At 45.1% G+C, this 21,089-nt stretch overlaps 1 protein-coding gene across 1 annotated transcript in view; it reads left to right on the forward strand.

The window, feature by feature from the left end:
• LOC146860813 (sperm-specific sodium:proton exchanger-like) overlaps window positions 1-21,089 on the forward strand; it is a 4,738,575-nt gene that overhangs the window by 3,152,462 nt on the left and 1,565,024 nt on the right. The window contains exon 13 of the mRNA XM_085646173.1: window positions 2,891-3,085. Within this exon, the coding sequence (XP_085502299.1) occupies window positions 2,891-3,085 (195 nt within the window). The remainder of the gene's footprint in view (window positions 1-2,890; window positions 3,086-21,089) is intronic.

Here is a 21,089-nt window from a genome sequence, read left to right on the forward strand (position 1 = left end):
GTGCAAGTAAGACAGAGTGGGGATTCTGCCCTTCCCATTCAGCCAGTCCCTGTCGTAATACATTCGGTGTAACATCTTAAATTGAATGAGCCAGGGCCTCACCTTTATGGCAACTTCTCTGGGGTGCATTAATGCCGCTTCCCAGTCTATGTCCTCCATGAAGCCCACCTCCTTCTCCCACTTTGTTCGGAGCTGTACCAGCCGATCCGGGATGTTATTGTTGATAGTTTTATAGGTGAAGGAGACTGCCTTATGCGTTAATTCTTCTTGCAGGAGCCTGCCCTCTAAAGTTCCAAATTCCGGGAGTTGCTCGCTTTGAATATTCTCCGTCTGCCATGCATGACGCAGTTGTGCGTATTTGAGAAATTGGGAGTCATTCATGTCATATTCCTGCTTGAGCGTTGCCCATGTTTTAAGCTCCCCTTTTTCAACAATGTCTTCTATTGTAGAGATCCCCAGGAGATCCCAGGTCCCAAACCCTGTGAGCTTATGCAGCTCCTTAAACCAAGCCCCTTCTGAAAGCGGTGTGCTCTTCGTGACCCAACCCGTCAATGTGTGAATCTAGATCTTATTATAGGTAAGTATACTCGTGCCAAAGGAGGGAGATTATATCTCTGTTTTGCTGACCAGTGAAGCGCCTTTGACTTAGTAGACCATGGTATCCTCTGGACAACTTTACTTGCTATGGGGGCACCAAGGCCAATTATTTGTTTTGTGGCAAGATTATATGAGGATTTGGTGCGTAACGTACATTTAGGCCCCCAAGGGGAATGCACTAACAATTTTGCAGTTAAACGTGGCATTTGGCAAGGCTATGTACTTGCCCCTTTGTTATTTTACTTGTTTATTTATGGGGCAGACCAGACTGTACAAGCAGTGCATGCCGACAACCCTCAAGTGGCAGGGCACCCAGACCCGTTCTTTTGTACGCAGACGATGCTGCCCTGCTAGCCAGGACTTCAGTGGGGCTGCAACGTTTAATGGACGCTTTTGGGTATTTTATTGCTTCCAGGAAATTGATTATTAATAGAAGTAAAACTTATACAATGGCCCGCGGGACAAGGGTTAAACAAAGGAGAACTTTTTTTATGGCTAAATCACAGGTGACCTCTGTGGATACTTTTTGTTACCTCGGCATTAGTTTTTCAGGTAATGGCTCATGGAGTCATGAAATTACCAATGTAAGGAGTAAAATGAATAGAAGGACCCAAGGCATTTTTAGATTTTCAGCTAAATTGGGCTATAGGCCGGTCAAGGAGATGATAACAATATATAGAGCAAGGGTTTTATCAATTGCAACATATGGGGCTGGTGTGTGGGGACACCACAACAGTAAAGATCTGCAGATGGAGGAAAACTGCTTCCTCAAACGCCTTATTAGCTTGCACATTTCGGTTTCTACTGAGATTATACATAGAGCAGAAGCACTTCAGTACCTCACAGATATAATTGCATCCTGTCCTTTAGTGCTCCTGCATTGTATAGGTCCAAAGAAGAAACAAGTTTTACAAAATCAATTATTTTAGATTTTTTACACTGGATAATGCTATGAAGATCCCATGGTTAAGTTATATATGTTCATTGTACTGTAAATTATTTAAGATGACACCACGGACTAATCCTCAACAAGTAACATCATTTAATGAGCTGTTAAAGATATCTTTATGAATTGTAGGAGGGAAGCTTGCTTTGACTGTGAGAGCAGGAAACCAAATGTAAACTTTTATCTAACACTAACATCTCAAGTGGGCTGTTAAGATTATCCAATGCATATTTCCAACCTTTTACATCGTTTTGTATTAGTCAGATTTAGAATGGGAATTGCCCATCATCTCGTTGCCTTCCCCAGCATGAAAACTTGTCCCTCGGACTCAACTCCTTGCCCATGTGATGGTCATAGTAATCAAAGCACTGTGCGCTTTATGTTGCTCTGTGGCTTTTATTCTGGTTTTAAAAGTTATTATTTTGCTGGCGAACAGTAGTGGTTTGTTCATACCTTGCAGCAGTAAAATATCTGTCTGAGCTAAATGATGCCAGGGTTTGTTTTAAGGTGGCACTTTATATCATTAACACTTTTAACACATGCAAAAGCATTGTTCTACCTACATAGTGATGACTCAAAAATATTTTTAAGAAATTATATTGCCTGTTTTTAGATGTGATTAACTTTGGCCCCATGGTGTATGTTAAGCATTATCAGCCTTACCTTTTTTAACTTGATTTGATACTATCTTCGAGTAATGTAATCCGTTTTTTATATGTGAACACTTTTATGGTTGTTTTATACATACCGTATGAAGTTTTCAAATCGACATAAATAAGTAACCTTTGTGCAATAGCAGCAATCCCCTCACTAAAGTACAAAAAAACATTTTTTGTTTCCAGGAAATGGCTTGGGGACAGGGTAGGGGGAAAAAGTGCCTGACGTCATTTACAACGCCAATAGTTCTAACTCGCACAAATGCAAGACCTATCGCATTGCAAATGCTTGTTCCTTTATGTAAGGATAAATAAATACCTCCTTCACGCTATTTATCCGACCAGCGGTCAAATAGTACATGATCTCTACCGTTTAGCTGCAGCTGGATAATCAGTGAAGTTTCAGATATTTTCCCAGCCACTGGATAAATATTAGAGATTATCTACTATTTTGCCCTTTACTGGGTAAATACCACAGTTTATGTAGTGTTTGGTTGGCGCCCGGATAAATAGGCACTTCCATTAGTTTATGGATTACATTAGCCTAGTGACTGACACAGCTAAAGCAGTCTCTAGGCCAGACTTAAACATAGGAACTGAAGCCAAAATATTTTACAGCTGACATCGAGCCTAAGCATTTGTCAAAATTGTAAATATTCTATTGCAAAATAAAATGTCTATTTGTTTGCAGATACTTGCACTCCGGAAGTTCTATTTTCGAAATCACTGGAACAAGTTTGATTTTGCCGTTCTGTTAGTTGGTGCAGCAGAGATGCTGATAGAGTGGCTTTTAGTAATGATGCGTGTATCTAGAAGCCCCATGATTAAATCCATTTTAAAAGCTTTACGATTGCTTCGCCTCATAAGAGCTCTTCGTCTTGTAAAGGTAAAGCTTCCTTATTTCATTATTTTCGTATGTTGTATTTTTCATATGTAAAAACAAGCTTCTTTCACATTAACTGTTCTTTACCCTAATGTACTAACGGCGTTCCTGAACTTAGGGGATGTCCTAGAATTATTGTTGTATATTGGAGAGTAATAGTTACACCATAAGATCAATAGCCACATATCAACTACGCAGTTAAAATAGCACTTGTATATTTTTGTGTCAATTTATGTCGTTAGGTCTCGCCTGAGACAGCGCTTTAGAGCTGCACTCGCGAGAGCTTTTGTAAACGGGGGGATTTGGAAGTGCAAACTAGTGCTTTCAGGCCTCCAAATACAGTGCATGTGCGCGGGGGGGCGTGCACCATTTGGCAGCCTGCGTGAACATTTTGCGGCCGTTTTGATGCTCAGTGAGCCGCGCGGCCACGGAACATCAAAGCGACCGCAAAATGATCACCATTTGCCAGCCTGCGTGCCTCTCTCTCCTCTACTCCCTCCCTTATCCCACTTCCTGCTTGTTTTACTTATAGCGCGAGGAGCTGTCTATACCTAGCGCGCGCTTCAACGTTTCTCCCCCACCACAGAGTGCGACACGCGGCCGCGCGTCTTCCACAACTCCCGGGCTTGTTTCAGCCATCATTCTCAAACGCTTACACAATCCTTACATAACCGGGAAGGCGCTGCCTGTTCCTTGGTGGAATACTTGAAACCCCATCTGCCTAGAACAGAGGGAAGGCGGCGCCATATTTTAAGAAATCCTTAAGTTTCACACATTTCCACCACCACCTGTTGTAACGCACACAGGTCGGAGTACCTTCTTACCATGTGCAACAAAAATCGTGCTTCACGTCTAAAGCTAGCTGCAAGTGTTTTCAAAAACCCCGTTACTTTGCAAACACATCAAATTGAAGTGGCTTTTTAAAAAAAAAAACACCTCTCCAGGAAATATGATGTGAGAAATAGTTCACCTAACTTCAAGTCGGTTTCCTCGTGTTCACATTTCCACTTACAGTAATAACCTGCCAAACGTCCGCAATCACTTTCGTGGGCCGCGCGGCCGTGTCATTTTCACGGCCGCGCGGCCAATGCTGGTTAGCTCTCGCCAGTAATTTTTAACATCCGCATTCATAGCCGCAGTTGTTAAAGCAGGCACGGTGGACAGAGGATTGTACGAGATTGATAATTTAATTTCCTCTAACTCTTTCTAAAGTGACCGGAAAATCAATTGGAATTGCTTTATAAACATAGGAACGGCAGTTATGGTGTCCGCAGTATATATGGCACTGCATTTGTAATGGATGCAACCTGCCAACACATGACGAGAACACTGACAAGTTTGGAGAAGACCTGCTATCAACAGCAGTAAGTGGCCCACCTTTGAGTTATCGAGCGTGTAAATTGAATTAGGTCTCTTGGACAATTTACTAGTGTTTTTCTAAATATGCTCTGTTTGCAGTTCCCACTCCTCATGGAGAAAATCATTAGATTTTAGAGTGTAAATATGCCAGACTTATGTGGCTTAACGGCTACAGTTACCGTCTTTAAAGCTGAACAACACGGTGTGAGTCTTCGGAATGCTCAAGCATCCTGTGATTCTGGGTAAATCACTACTCCCCGTGAAAACGAATGTGTCCGTTTGTAATTCTACATGGTGCTTTCGTAAAGCACTCTGATACCTTCGGGCCTTGCCCTTTCTTGAAAAGGCTTTATCGATTTCTGAGATGCTGCAGCCCCTATTGCTGGATCTTTCACGGTGTCTGCAGGCATGGATTGCAGCGCTGGTCCACGGGTGGCAGCCGGAGCGCCGGCCTCGTTCCAAGTGGATTCCTCCGAGCAGCTCCGGCACACGCCAGCCTGCAGCAGACATGTTCGTTGGCATATTCATTGCGGCTTTATTATGTCTCTCAGTCTCACACACAAATACATTTGGATCCGTTCGTGGTTAACGGAAATCTTCACCGGTGGGGTCAGACTGAAGTCCGTACATGATATGCATATTTTATATATTGACTTTTAGATTCCCAGATTTTTCAACGTTATATTTTTACGTTTTCAAAAATGTAAATAGAGAATTCAAATTAATTAAAACGAAAACGTTCATATAACTGTGTGCCTTTTTTTTCCGCCTCAAGTGGAAGCGTTTCATTCAACATGATGCAGGTTAAGTTATGTTCATATTTCCTGTCTGTTGGTTTTTCGGTTTGACCACGAGTCCGCTTTATCACATTAGACACCTCATCCAAGCGTGACTTCCTCCGGCCTGCTCGAGAAGAGCCCTGCGAAATTCACTCGGTCTCCTCACCTAATCATATATATATATTCACTGAAAAAACCATAGGTTGCACACATGTTATAGTTAGCTGGACATTTTACTGATAAAAAAACCAATGAAATTCCCCCGTTATAGTTACTGTAGGCAACTATAACTCACGCGACCGTAATCCTCTGCTGATGCTAATACTGTATTTAGACACTTATTTGCCCATGTCTTCTTCCATTAAATTTTAGCTATACATATATTACAAATATTTTTTTTTCAAAAAGACACATATGTCATCAGCAGAGGATTACGGTTGCGTGAGTTATAGTTGCCTACAGTAACTATAACGGGGGAATTTCATTGGTTTTTTATCAGTAAAATGTCCAGCTAACTATAACATGTGTGCAACCTATGGTTTTTTCAGTGAATTTGCAAGGTTTTTTAAATGCTAATTCCTAACTATAACGTGTGTGAAACCTATGGTTTTTTCAGTGAATTTGTACGGTTTTTTAAATGCTAAGTTACTTTACGCCATTTGTGGCGTGCGCGCCCACTTAACGCAGTTCGTTCCGTGCGCGCACGGTGCGCTTCGCGCACCATGCGCGCACAGTGAGCACGCGGTGCGCTTCGCGCACCGCGTGCCCACGTTACGCTAGATGGGCCATGAACGCACGATGCGCTTCGCGCACCGTGCGCACATGGAGGACATATGATGAGCATCGTTGTGACAGGTAAAATATATGATTTTTTATAGATTATTAAGCCATGCGCAAATGGTGCCCTTCGTGCGCCATTTGCACACGGGGTGGGGAGAGTGTGGATATTGTTTTTTTTTTTTATATATTTATCACCGTACGCGTACGGTAAGCGTAATCGGCGAAATTAGCGAAAAAATTAAAATTGACTTTTTTTATTTGGGGGATCGTTGGAGACTCCCTCGACATGGCTAGGTGCTTGGGAGCTGTCTAAACAGCCCCTTTACATGTTTTTGCACTTTGTTTTTCAGCCCCCTGTCAGAGTGCGAGAGAGAAAATGGCGGCCGCCGCTTCCTGGTTTCGACCGATTCGAATGTTTACTAAGATCTAACGGCCAATCAGAATCGCGCTCGCGCACGTCACCGTACGCGTACGGTAAGCGCACCGTAAGCGCACCGTAAGCGCACCGTAAGCTGCCACAGATATATATATTGATTTAAAGGCTATTTTCTCAGAATCTACTGAACAGATTTACACCAAACCTACAAAAGGCACTTCCTTGACCTGAGGACTACCTCTCTGACAAATGTCATTAAATTCTGTTCAGCCGTTCGGGCTGTAGCTGTGTCTAAAGGTCCTATGGAAAAATGCATGGGAAAAACGTGTTTTGGAACCCCCCTTTTATCTCAGCCCCCGCTTGACGAATCCCCCCGAGACTTTCAGGGTAGGAGCGGAGCGGAGCGCCCCACCTATTTTGAAAATTTCGCGAGGATTCGTCGACCGGCGCCAAAGTTATTCCAAATAGAATGCTGCGGATTTCCTATGGAAACAGGGTCCTAACTATAACTATCTACTGGCGACTGCCAGTAGATAATATATATATATATATATATAATTTTTTTTTTTTCCAATTAGCTGGTAGGTATGGCAGTGCCCATTTCCTGTTTACCCTCTCCGGTAAAACAATTATTTGGTGAGTCCCGATTCCACGCGGCTAAATCTGTACTATAGTCAGCAGCCCGTTCAATACTTTTAGATCCAACCATTTGACAGTATAGGCCTTCATTAAACAAGCATTTGCAATGCAATAGGTCTCGCATTTATACGAGTTTGAGCTATTGGCATTGTAAATGACAGTGCTTTTTATTTATGTTTTTAAAAAAAAACTTAAATAAAAAGCATTGTCATTTACAATGCCAATAGCTCAAACTCGTATAAATGCGAGACCTATTGCATTGCAAATGCTTGTTTTTAACTATGTTAGGGTGTTGAGAGAGGGTGGAGAAGAGAAGAGGTCTGGGGGCGTGTGTGGTGTGGGGATGTACGACTTCCAGCAGTGCTTAATTTGTAACTGAAAAAGTGCTGGAGCTCTCCTGAAGAGGATACTGCAGCTTGCACCACACATTGCTCCTGCCATGTTGCCAAGGATAGTAACAACACAACGACTAACGATCACACTCCTACAATTGTGACAATTCGGACTATTTCAGACCTCCAAAGCTATAAGAATGACTGGGCTGCACGTTAAAATCATTTTTAATGCATATTGTATTTAGAATTACCTGTTGTTGTGGTCATCTCTAAATTAGCCTTAAACCGCCACTTTGAGGCAGACTGTCACAAGCGCTGGTGTTGCCAATTAAGCGCCGGTGCCGAGCACCGGAAACCACCGGCTCAAATTAGGCACTTCAGTAACAAGTAGGGGTAGAGATCAGACTGAGCTGTTTATTTCTTTTTAATTTAAAATTTTAAAATTTTACATTTTAGTTCAAAGTGAGATTTCTAAGGATTTGCAAATTTTATAATGTAATCCACATTCCATTGTCTGAAATTTCACTTCCTGTGGTTTGCCAATACAATTAATCTGAGCTTTATTCACAAAATAAGAAATTGTATATGGAGCGCGAGGCCTATCATTTGAGCGGCAGAGATTAGCATTAAGAAGTGACGAGCTGTGAAAGGTCGGAGGGAGAAGCCTGAAAGGTCAGGGGGCATTACTAGAAGCAGCGTGTGTGTCCAGCTCCCACCCTCTTTTCAACACAATAACCGGCGAGGTGACAGCTTGGATGATGTCCAAGCTGTCACCTCGCCGGTTATTGTGTTGGGAAGAGGGTAGGGGTGGCGGCTGGCATAGGCTATTAAAAGTGGAGGTGGGTCTGCGAACTAATTTCACACTAGAACGTCCTGGAGAACAGAACCGCCCAAAAAGTCGTAGCTCCAGACTTGGCTGTGCAGAGAGTAATGCTTAGTAAACGTGTGCAGGGATGTCCACGTGGATGCCTGGCAGATGTCAACCAGCGGAACTGCACGTCCCAAAGCAGTAGTAGCTGCCATCGCCCTGGTAGAGTGGGTGCCTAGTACTGCTGGAGGTTCCTTTTTAGATAAAGAGTAACAGATCTTAGTGCATAGGACAACCTATCGAGAGACGGTACATTTGTGTACTGCCCGACCTTTCTTGGCACCCACATAACCCATGAAGTGTGAATTGTCCACCTGTAAGTCTTTAGTACAGTCAAGTTAGAAAGACAGTGCACATTTTTGGTCCCGTCGGTGGAGTCTCTCCTCCTCTTTGGAAGGGTGCGGAGGCGGGAAGAAGGTGGAAAATGTGATGGTCTGACCTATGTGGAAAGTGGTAACCACTTTGGGCAGAAAAGAGGGCCTAGTATGGAGGACTACTTTGTCCGGATGGACAGCATGAAAGGGAGGTCTGGAAGATAAGACTTGAAGTTCACTCACCCTGCGAGGAGAGGTCATGACAAGCAAGAAAGCAGAATTCAAAGTATGGAAGCGAAGAGGACAATTATGTAGTGGCTCAAAGGGAGCACCCATAAGATAACTGAGGACAAGATTCAAGTCCCGCTGGAGCATTATGAAAGGAGAAGGAGGAAATAGATGAGTAATGCCCAGTCAGAAATCTGTTAACAATAGGGGACTTGAAAAGAGACGGCTGATCAGGAAGGCGAAGAAAGGCCAAAATGGCTGAAAGATAGCCTTTAAGAGTGCCCAGACCAGTGCACTGCTGGGCCAGAGAAAGAATGAAGAGGAGAACCTCTGAAAGAGGGTCGGAAAGGGGATCCACGGCCTTTGCTGTGCACAATGCCACAAATCTGTTCCATCTACAGGCATATAATGTTTTAGTGGAGGGACCCCTGGCTGCCAAGATGACATTACAGACTTCAGGAGGAAGGTCGAAAGCTGTCAACTGTCGCTGCTCAATCTCCACGCAAGGAGGTGGAGACTGGACAGGTTCGGGTGGAGGACCATCCCCTGATGCTGTCTGATCGGAGGATCGATGGCCATGCTCAAGAGCTCGGGGTACCAGACTCTTCGTGCTTAATTCTGGAGCCACAAGAATAACTTGGGCACGGGGGGCGGCTGTCCTGCTGGTGAGCACTAGTGCTTAGTTTGGATAGGGGAAAGATTCTCACTTGTCCTGGGGAGGGGGAGTTGGGGTGTTTACATAGTTATAAGTTGGGGCACTGCTGTCAACCAAAAGGGGACATGAGCTGTAGTAGCAAGGATCACATCACTCTGAGAAAGTCGCTGGAAGCCGGTCACACAGGGCGTGGTCTGAAGGAGGAGGGAAGGTTAAACCGCAATAACAAAAAAGACGACATATAACCTCCTATCCTGGAACGTCCGGGTATGCACTTCATGCAAAAGTGCTACAAAATGTTCTCCCATTTAAACAGGCAAGGGATTCACATAGCCATGCTGCAGGAGACCCACACTCTGGCCCCTGAAGGTGCTGCAGTACACCAGAGATGGAGGAGACAGGCATACTACACATCATTCTCGGCGTTTGCAAGGGGAGTATTGATGTGGATACAGGTAAGGTCCCATTCCAGCACACAGGTCACAAGGTAGACCCAGAATGTCGTTACGCGATAGTATCAGGGAGGTTAGATGGGCAGGACATAACACTAATCAACATATATGGACCGAACGTCGACCGGGGGACTTTCCAGAACAGATGTCTGGTGTCCTGGAGCCCCAGGTCATTGGCTCGATCATTATGGGGGAGACTTTAACTGCATTGCAGAACCGGAACTTGATTGGTCTCACCCGCCTCTCCATGACTGCCCGGTTCACAAAACAGCCAGGGCTTTTTAGGGACTGGCAGATCCGATGGGGGTTATAGGCATGTGGAGATGCACTCACCCACTGTAAAAGGAATACTCTCACATGTCCACAACCTACATGTACAGCTGAATACCTTTTTATGTTCACCTGACATGCATACACTGCTTCAGGGCACGGAGTACCTGACACGTTCTGTGTCAGACAACAACCCGATATTGACTAGGCTGCAATGGGGAACACAGCAGCAGCGCATCCCTACTTGGTGCCTCAAGCCTGAGGCCCTGGAGGACCAGGTGTCCTTACACAAGATTAGGGGCCATATCACAACATACTTCGCTGATAACGTACATTCCACTGACTGCAGGGTGATGGAATGGGAGGCCTTTAAGGCAGTAATTAGGGGACGGTGCATGGCAACGTCCATCGGAGTATGGAGGACATTGCTCACAGATGTGGAAAGGGCAGACTGAGCATTGAGGGAGATTGAACTCAGGTGTCCGGAACACCCTGAATTACGCCAGGACTTACTGGAGGAGAAGGGAGAGGTAGCTGCGCAAGAGCATACACAGATAGGACCCACGCAGAGAGAGACATAAGGCGCGCAGACTGCTGACATGGCTTGCCAACCCGACCCGTAGGGGGAATAACATAATTGAAATAGAGGCTCAGGCAGGGCGCCCACTATACAGGCAAGATGACATAAATAATAGATTTCATAGCTACTATTCACTACTTTATCAGAGCTCTGGATCTAGGAAGGAGGGTGAGATAGAGGAATACCTAGTGGAGCTTCCTCTCCACACACTATCAGCGGAGGACGTAGACCAGTTAGGGGCAGAAATATCAGAACATGAAATCAGAGTGGCCATCAAAGAGCCAGCGAGAGGGAAGACCTCGGGCACGGACGGACTCCCTAAAGAGTTTTATGCAGCCTATGTGGAGGAGTTAAGCCCAAGGCTGGTAGAGATGCATCCGGAGGGTGGGGAGAAAGGTCAGCTACCGAACACCACTCGGGAAGCGGTGGTAATTTCACTGCTCAAGCCAGATAAGTCCCCCCATGAATGTACAGCGTACAGACCCCTGTCGATGCTGGACCTCAATTTCAAGATGCTAAGTAAACTGTTGGCAACGACGTTACTCCCACACATGACGTCCCTGGTACACCAGGACCAGGCGGGGTTCATACCAAGCAGAAATACGACTGAACATACAACGCCTACTTTCCATAATTGAACTGGGTACGGTAGAAGAACGGGAGTGTGCAATATTCGCAATAGATATAGAGAAGGCATTGGACAGCGTGGAATGGGGGTTTCTCTACACCATCCTAGCAAAAATGGGAGTAAGGTAGGGATTTATATGGTGGGTGCAACTACTGTGTGCTAACCCTGTGGCGAGGGTCCACACGGGACTCACGATATCGAAGCAGTATCAGGTGGAGAGGGGCACGCGCCAGGGGTGCCCTCTCTCTCGCTTGCTGTTTGAACTGACCGTAGAGCCACTAGCGTGTAGGGCACGGTCCAGCGGAGGATAGAGAGGGCTCTAGCTGGGAGGGCAAATGCACTACATAGCACTCTATGCTGACTATCTTTTGCTCTTCCTAAAAGAACACAGAGGGGGAGCTGAGAGGGTCAAAGAACAGGATGGAGGAGTTTGGCACCCTCTTCGGCTGCGGGTTAACTGGCAGAAATCCTGACTGTTTCCAATAGAGGTGGGCACACTACCACCAGAGGGACTGGTTGAGTTGCAATGGGAACCCCGATGCTTTCGGTATCTGGGAGTGAAGGTTTTCCACTCAATGGTGGACGTGCAGGAAGGTAATGTGGGGGAGCACTGCGATCGTTCAAAGACAACATGACATTCTGAGGAAGACTCCCTTTCTCAGTAGCAGGAAGGATCTCCCTGTTAAAAATGGTCGCTCTCCCCAGATTACTATACATTTTTACCACACAACCGGTGTGGATACCGGGGACATGGTTCAGAGAATTGGACTCCTGCATCTCAGCATTTATATGGGGTACGGGCAGAAGGAGGGTAGCCCTCACCACGCTAAAAAGGACACAGTCAGAGGGGGGTCTCGCACTGAGTGACATGGAGGCATATTACTTGGCAGGGCAATTGCAGAGATTCACACAGTGGGTGGCAGGGAGTCTGACACCGGACAGGGGGATGCCTACCAGACAGGATGAATGTGTTTCGTACCATGCTGGAGACTGCGAAGACGCATCAAGTCCGAAGCAACGAACATAAGGTGATACGCTGATGCTGGGGCAGGTGCCTGCAGAAGACTAACAAATGACGCCCATGTCCATCGGAAATGCCACTGACACTCCTAGGGGCACTTCCGCATGGAGAACAATGGAGGGGGAAAGAAGATTGGGAACAGGCTGGAGCCACGAGAGTGGGAGACCTATACAGAGATGGGGAGCTACTCACTTTTGAAGAGTGCAGAACGGCTTGGGATATCCCACAGGGACACTTTCTACTCTATGGGGCAGTCACAGGGGCAATGTGGCAACACTGGGGCATGGGCACGACCGAACCACAAGTTACCTGCGAATACATAGGCTTGGCATGGGGTACCATAAAGGCAGTCACATGTTTATACAGGGCCATAGGACGGGACTCCGTACTGTCGCTGGAAATGTTGAGGAATCGGTGGGTGAAAGACATAGGCAGACCACTGGATGACAAGGACTGTGAAAACATATTATTAAGAACAACTAAAGTCTCCTGAAACTCACGCTTCGGTCTAATTAGCTTTTACATGTTACACCAAGTGTACATGACCCCAGGACGCATCCACCGGTTCTTCCACAGGGAAGATGCAGAATGCCCAACATATAGGGAAAGAGGGGCAGATTTCATCCATATGATGTGGGGCTGCCAGTCCCTGACGCACTATTGGCAAGAGGTAACGAGGGAGATGGCTAGAAGCAGCGTGTGTGTCCAGCTCCCACCCTCAGCTTGGACGTCACGTCCAAGCTGTCACCTCGCTGGTTATTGTGTTGGGAAGAGGGTGGGGGTGGCGGCTGGCATAGGCTATTAACAGTGAACTTGATACAGTACACACAATCAACTCTAGATACAAAAGTCATACTTGCCAAAATGTTGTGACAAAATTGAGGCAGGAGTTTGCAAGATTCAACATTACAAAGTACCACAATTATGTCACCAGAAGTTACGTCATATATAGGCCTTGCCCCTGTGATGTCTTCACAGGTAATGAAATCATGTCACCTAGGAGGGGGATACTGCAGGATACAGTGGCTGGTACCAGATGCATTAAACAGCAGCAGTTAGCGGGGCACAGGTCCATCAAGAACAGACTAGTGAGTATTCACATGCCTGACGCCTGCAATGCTATCTGGGCAAGACTGGCATCTTATTTTATCGGACATTTCCCTGGTGGGCATGAGTCACTTCACACTTCAGAACAACAGCGCTCTGTGGGTTTTCTCTGGCGCGGTTGCTTCTGCAAGCCATTAGTTCACAGTGTTATAAAAGCTTGCCCTACTCCGCCCAACTGCTAGCAGCACCTGTGCCAGCACCCTGAGTGTGACGAAGCCGAATAGGGTTCAAAAGAAAAATCCCTCTTTAAAGTTCTTAAGGAATCAATTGTTCCAAACCCTACACAGCAAACAGTCATGTTCCCCATAAAAGCCTTCTTACTTATTGCATTGCTCGAACGTGTCCCCCCTGGTTCAAAGCTCTGTCCGTTCAACTGTTGGAAAGCACGAGTTCCGTAAGTAACAGCTGGCGTCACGGTGCCACGGAATATTTTACATGAAGTTTACGACCGTCTCAGCCGAACCACCTACAGCGGAGGTAACCATTGGCTTGTCATTGCATGTGTAGTAACAAGACCTGTTGTGTAGGGGCTCGCATCGAGGCGCTATGATTGATTGTGGGTAAATAAACAGAAGTAGGGAGTACGAGAGTTTACCGGTGCTGACTCTGTCTGAGCGAATATGATACATGGTATTTTGGAAATTAATTCAAGGTGATTGTTGGTGGGCGGGGGGGAGCTACTGTTGGGGGGTGTCCTCTTTGGATCCCATGCATGGTCTAGGGCAGAGGACTTCAAACTTTTTTGCTCTGAGCCGCCCTAAGCAAAATGTTTTCAGGTCGGGCCCTCCCTCCAAAACTAAATGGCAAGGATTGGGGGAGCAGGAGGGAGATGGTTGCATGCAAGTGGCAGGTCTTATGAGTTGATTTCAGGAGTACCTTTTGTATAGCTTATAAACTGCACTAAATATGAGACTAATAAAACAGCAAATGCATCAAACAAAAACATGCATTACCTCAAACATACATATCCCCATAATTGGGGTGGTGTGAGCATCTCACACTCTTGGGCCCCACAGCAACTACACCTGCTGCGCTAATGATAAGTGTAGTCCTAGCAGGCTACTCCTCTGCATCTTTTACCTCTTCCCCACCATGACAGACCATCCCCTCGGTCCTAATGCTAGAAAGGAAAATAAGCTGCCATGCCCCTCTTTTTAAAGGTAGACAGCCATAATTGTGATGCAGTGGGCCCCTCAAACCCCTGGGCCCAGTCCTGCTGCATCTGTTTCCTTAATGATAATCATCAGTGGCCACTTACACTCCTGGCAGCAGCGCCAGCTTCACTAATGAATGAACCTTTTAAAAAAACAAAAACACTTATATTGTCTCCTTCTTTGGGGTAACTCTCTGAAAAAGCTGTTTTTGGCCATTTGCAAACATAGAAAATTAGTCCCCATATAGCGCTCCCTATTCTGGACCTTCTGTGTGACAATATCTATGAATCTCACTCCTTTCATCTGTCTCTTAGACCATTACTGTGAGGCCCCAGGGGTCAAGAGGATTAGGGCTCTGCATCTGAATGTAATCCTGCTGGCCTTCTACCTGCCACCCCATGGACTCCGTTTTCACACAAAAACTGTCCCTGAATGGTTGATGCTGACTTTGAGGTGCCTCTGCCTGAAAGCGATGGGAGTGGAGGTAGTGCAGAAAGTTAAAAAAGAAACCAGCCGTTAATTGATTGAGACGCTTAAAGCAAGGGCCACTGGAATTATGAGTTTCTGCAGCAGCAGCGTTTCCACATAATTGAGTTTACCGCATTTGTTTCATAATCCATAATCTGCAGATTCCAACAAAAGAAACTTGATTCTACCTCACACGGAACACAATTTACTTAAAACGTGGCAAAGTGTTCCAGAGCAGTGGAAGGCCCTTTGCAAAGATTGACTGGTAATCTTGTAGTTGCTTTCTGCTGTATTTAGGTGTTTTATATATTTGACACATAATCCACCATCTGCTACTTCATCTGCTGATATTATCAAAAACCAAAAAAATGGTTCCAGGTCAAATGGTTCCATGTTAGTAAAAATGGTATGACACATGGTGCTGTGCGGTAGAAGGCACTTTGCAAAGCTGGCCTGGACTTCTTTCTGTTGCTTATAGTTATATTTCGGAATTAAACTGGTCCTAATGAGGTGCAATCAATGCCCAGACAGTGTTATCAAGTTTTAAAATGAAAAAATAATGAAGCAATATTATTTTAAAAACGTGCCGCATAATTTGCCTATTATTGCCGCAGCATTTACTCAACTCTGGCTCATAATTTGGCCCTCTTCTGTCGCATAATTCCAGTGGCCTTGCTTATACCCTGGACCCCAAGCTAAGCATTCTAGGTTCGTGTGAGGTACAGGTGCTCACCACGTCTAGAACTAGGCTTGGTAGCTCTCAGGCACCTATGACATGCCTAGCGAATGTTAGAACTACCCACACTTCGATGTGCGCATTTTAAATGTTAATAAAGTTTTTGAAACAAAAAATTATTAACTCTTCATCCCATAATTAAGTGTGGGCGGACAACTTTGTTCCGCCCACGGAATGTGCGGAGATTTGCCCTTCCGCCTTCCCTGATAATAGGCGGAGAAACAGGGCAAATCTCCGCACACTCGGGGCATAACGGAAGTTGTCCGCCCGCAGTATTAAATACATAAAGAAATAAATGTTTAAATAACCTTACCTGATCGGCGGCTTCCCTGGGCTTCAAACCTCTTCCAGCGCGTCTTCTTCTGAGAACTGTGCATGCGCGGTAAGGTTATTTAAACATTTATTTTTTTATGTATTTAATACTGCGGGCGGGAGGCGGGCGGGAGGTGGGATGTGTGTAAGGGAACTATGCGGAGAGTGTGGAGATTGGTTCCATCTCCGTGCCTCTCCGCGTGGGTCCCTTACGCACATTACGCCCACCTTTATCCAGGTGACAACCGTGAACCGAGACAAGTGAAAGCAGCAATCCCTCCTCGTTTTCAAAACCAAGACACTGACCAGCATGACTCATCCTCGTGAAACACAACCAAAAGCATCAAAAAATAAACAATGGAAAACGCAAAGTACAAAAGTTGCATTTATTACTGCACAGTTAAAACGTATATTCAAACAAACTCTCAAACAAATGTAGTTTTTACCAGGACAAACACACCACGAACTGATTTCACATTAAGTATTTGTGCAGCCTTTACTTATTGAAACATAGAGAAAATACTTGTTTCAGGCAAAATAAGTCTGTCCATTCATAATTACACCAATTACAAACAACAGAAAATTGTTTTTTGTTGAGGGTCATTCATTGACCAGATCTTCTTTGATAATATATCTATAACTCACATAAAATTATGTACAGGGGTCAATAAACACGCTCATGCGGTTTCAGACCCGTTTCTTCATTTCACCCTGGTGCAAAAACCTTTATGTAACATGGACGTATGAATGCCTCTTCATCTATGCAGCATTAGGTGAGCAAAAAGATGAGCAATGGTGAAGGTAGATTTGACATGTTTCTGCACCAGTGAAAATGTTCCGTGTCCCAGCCCCTGTTGGGTTTCACTTGTGTTATTCTTAGTACAATGCTATTCCAATTGGGGACATTTATGTGCACTACGTCTGTTTAATAAAACATATGCATTATTTCAAGGGAGTTTCAAAGTCTATTCACTAACGGTCTTTAATGGCTAATTGTGAACAGTGAGCGCTGCAACACCCTGGTTTCCTGATGACACCCTCCTGAGGTTCTGGACTTTTAAGAGTCCAGAGGTGTCAGGGGAACAACACCCAAAGACCCCTGAGTTCCTTCCTGTCTTGGTGCACAAATAAACAGAGACGCGGGCTTCTCGATGGTGGCGTCAGAGACCAAGATTTATTTACTGCAGGGACACAGAAGTCATAGGAACCACACCAAGGCAGAATCTACGAGACTGTTCAAATTGCAAGAAGTGGGTTGCTCCTTAAATACACGAAATATGTCTTTAGGCAACATTACACGAATATTTTTCATGCCCAATCCGGTACCCCAAACAGACAATAAACAGACATCAAACAATAATTAGTTGTAGGTTTTCGGTATTCGATCACGTCTCCTTGTCAGTTTTCCATTCTTTGACCGATCCTCCCCATCATAAAAATCGTATCCTCCCCATTGTAAAAGCCCAGAAGGAGAGGAGCAGAGCCAGGTGCAAGGGATAGAAAAGCAGGATAAGAGGTGTTTATGGATCGTAAATGGGCATGGCTACCGTATTCGGCCTCTCAATCAGGACAATGGACACGAGAACTAGTATAGCAGGATTGGCCTCAGGCAGGGGAGGCAGCTTGATTCTGTCTAGTCACGCAGCGTCAGCTTCCTCGGGCTTGAGCTTACGTGTCCTTAACAAGGTGATTCTGCCGGGGTCATCGCTCGTCCATTGACTATGTGAGGGCAAGAAACAAAATGGGTGCCGTATCTAAAATGGATGCCATGATTTTACAACAGAATGCCCTATTTCTCAGTGAATTCATGCTCGTAGCGCAGCGAAAACACTGTCATGCATATAATGGATCATTTACGGTTCATTGGTACCAAAATCGTGTCAGTACTACGATACCGAATACGCGGGTTCGGATCGCTACAGAACCTCAGACCGTCCTTTTGCCCTTACATAGGCAATAACTTACTCTATATCAGAGTCCATCTCTATGTTCATCAGGTCACTGATATGTTGCTGGAGCATTATTCTATCTCGTGGCGTATCTCCAAAAACAGGTGGTCTTCTTACGCATGTTGAAACACAAAGGCCACATAAGGCAGGACCACACTGAACAATGAGACAGCATGAGAATAAAAATACCAACGCAACACCAGTGACTATCAGAACCTTCCATCCCCATGCAGATAACAGACTCCAGAACCATCCCATTAGTGACCAGTTACCTTCCTCTACATGAATAGAGTCAGAGATTTTGTGTAATTTAGAAATGGCCTTATATACCGTTGGCGCATTATCTGGGATAAAAACACAGCAACTCGATTGGATCATTTTACATACCCCACCTCGATCTGCAAGTAATACATCAAGGACCATACGATTCTGTAACGTCATGAGGCGACAGTCACTCTTCCCTAGTCGAGCTTTCAGATTCCTCCCATTTCCTTGCAAACAGACCTGACCTTGGTGGGGTACGACCCAGATCGGAGTCGAGCTTTTACGTTTGTTCTCACCCAAAGTAATGCCATATTCCGTAACATTCCAACCCATGTAAACTCGCAATTCCTCCTTGGGAATAAACGGAGTGTTATTGACGTCTCTAACCATGTCAGTAATTCCTTTTACCAAGGCTCTATTAGCGGAGGTATACCTAGTGGAACGTGGAGGTCGCGGGGAATAGGTCTCTAGAGCATAGGTGAACATGGTCTGAAATGCCCAGAATGATCCATTATAACTAAAAGGCAGAACCAGATAAGGGATACCCTTGTCCATGGTATGTGGTATCAAGCCACACACCCAGCAGTTCGTTGTGTTTACCACTAGTTGATGTTGGTGCAAGAGCTGAATGAAAGTGTTATTTATAAACTCAGAGCGTCGAGCTTGCTCATGTGCAGGAAAAGGATGGAAAGAATGAAAAGAAACAACAGTCGGAGAAACAGAAACATGGGGAGATACTGTAGATGTAACAGGTGCAAAGATCAATTGAATACCAAAAATAATTCCGCCTACCAGAGTTATTAAAACAATCAGAAATGTCAGAGCGCATTGCATCATGAAACATTTGCTATGCAAAATTTCATACAGTTTTGTCTTACGAGCATTTATGACGTTAGCTCGTCGCAGTTCAGGAAGCTCCATCTTCTACAACCGTTCGCAACGGATGGTTTGTACCTGTTAAAAATTGCCTCTGTCTACCCTGGGAGTTCCCAAAATAAACAGAAGAAACCGACCTTGTGTCTGGTTCCCTGCAAGTTAAAACAAGGCACACGTTACGACCCTACGATAACCCAGATGGCAAGGTGAGAGGACAACAAAAACAAAAAGGATAAAAATGATAGAGCGAACTTCCTGACTGAATGGAATGTGATAAGATCAAAACAGTTTTCAAATAGAAAGGTAATTATGCAAATTTATTGGTTCATAGAATGAGAACGTAGGTTATATCTGTACTTTCCGGGTCTTGTTTGATCTTGAAACAATTGTTCTACAGGTACAGTAGTGTTCGAGTCCACAGGTAACAAATGTTCGCCTTGTATAACACTCTGTTCAGGGTTCGAAGGCACAGTTCCTGGTGGGGTATCAGAGTTCTGTGTTTTAGTTCGTTTGTCCGTTATGTACTCTGCATCACTGAAGGGGATGAGCCTAGGAACAGGTTCTGTCTCGGATACACCAAATCCCTGTCTAACCCAGTTGTCGTAGGGGAGTGGGAGAGGGACACGCTTTGTATGGCTAGCGTGCACCCAATTCTTCCTTCCAGCTAGGCGTACAGCAGTTCTTGTGGCCAGGAGCACTTGAAACAGGCCCACGAATCTTGGCTGGAGGTTCCGGGTTCGTTCAAAATTCCGCACCACAACTTGATCACCGGGTTTCAATGTGTGGCCTGGACTCTCTGGCAGTTTAGGCAAGGATTCGAATACCTGTTGATGAATAAGGCTCAATTTAGCAGTCAGGTCAAAAAGGTAATCAATCAACATTGGATATTCGATCTGTTTGAATTCCTTGGGCCTAGGGACTCCCCAAACATTAGCAGGACGACCAAACACAATCTCATATGGGCTAAGCCCTACTCGAGAGTGTACAGTCGCTCTGGTGGACAGTAAAGCTAAAGGCAGTGCGTCTGGCCAAGATAGACCAGTGGAAGCTTGAATTTTAGCAAGTTTCAGCTTCAAGGTACCATTGTACCCTCCAACCAAACCTGCTGACTGTGGGTGATTCGCACTGTGGAATTTCTGGGTAATTCCCAGACCCGCACACACACTCTTCATAACTTTCCCTACAAACTCACTTCCATTGTCCGACCAAACAATCCGTGGCATACCATATCTGGGGAAGTACTCTTTGAGGAGGATTTTGGCAGTTGACATAGCAGTGTTATCCTTTAACGGATATGCCTCAATCCATCTTGAAAAAGCACAGACTACCACTAGGACATATTTGAGATTATTACACCTGTCCATGTGGATAAAATCCAACTGAATCACTTCAAAGGGACAAGAAGGGGGAGCAAAATGACCAGTTGGGGTTGGGGTTCCCTTGCCAGGATTATGCATCAGGCATATCATGCAATTTTTCACCACTCTTTCCGCACACTTAGTAATTCCATCGTTCTTCCATACTGGAGCTAACATTTTACAGATCCCTTTTGAACTAATGTGCGCCGCTCCATGCGCCATCGTGACTACCGCAAGTACATACGCATCAGGTAACATCCAACGCTGCTGTTCAAACAAATCAACCCAACATCCACTTGAATCAATTTTACCCGTTTTCTCCTTCCATTCATTCTTCTCATTTTTAGTTGCTTCATTCTGGATTGCTTTCACACTTTCAATCGTATTCTCACACATTCCTGATTCAGCAATCCATCTTGCAGATGTTGCAACGTACATTCGACTCATCATGTTCTTCGCCGTTTCTTTGGCGACCTCATCAGCAAACGCATTTCCACGG

Source organism: Triturus cristatus, chromosome 3_1 (genome assembly GCF_964204655.1).
Source record: "Triturus cristatus chromosome 3_1, aTriCri1.1, whole genome shotgun sequence".
In the NCBI taxonomy this organism is placed as follows: domain Eukaryota; kingdom Metazoa; phylum Chordata; class Amphibia; order Caudata; family Salamandridae; genus Triturus; species Triturus cristatus.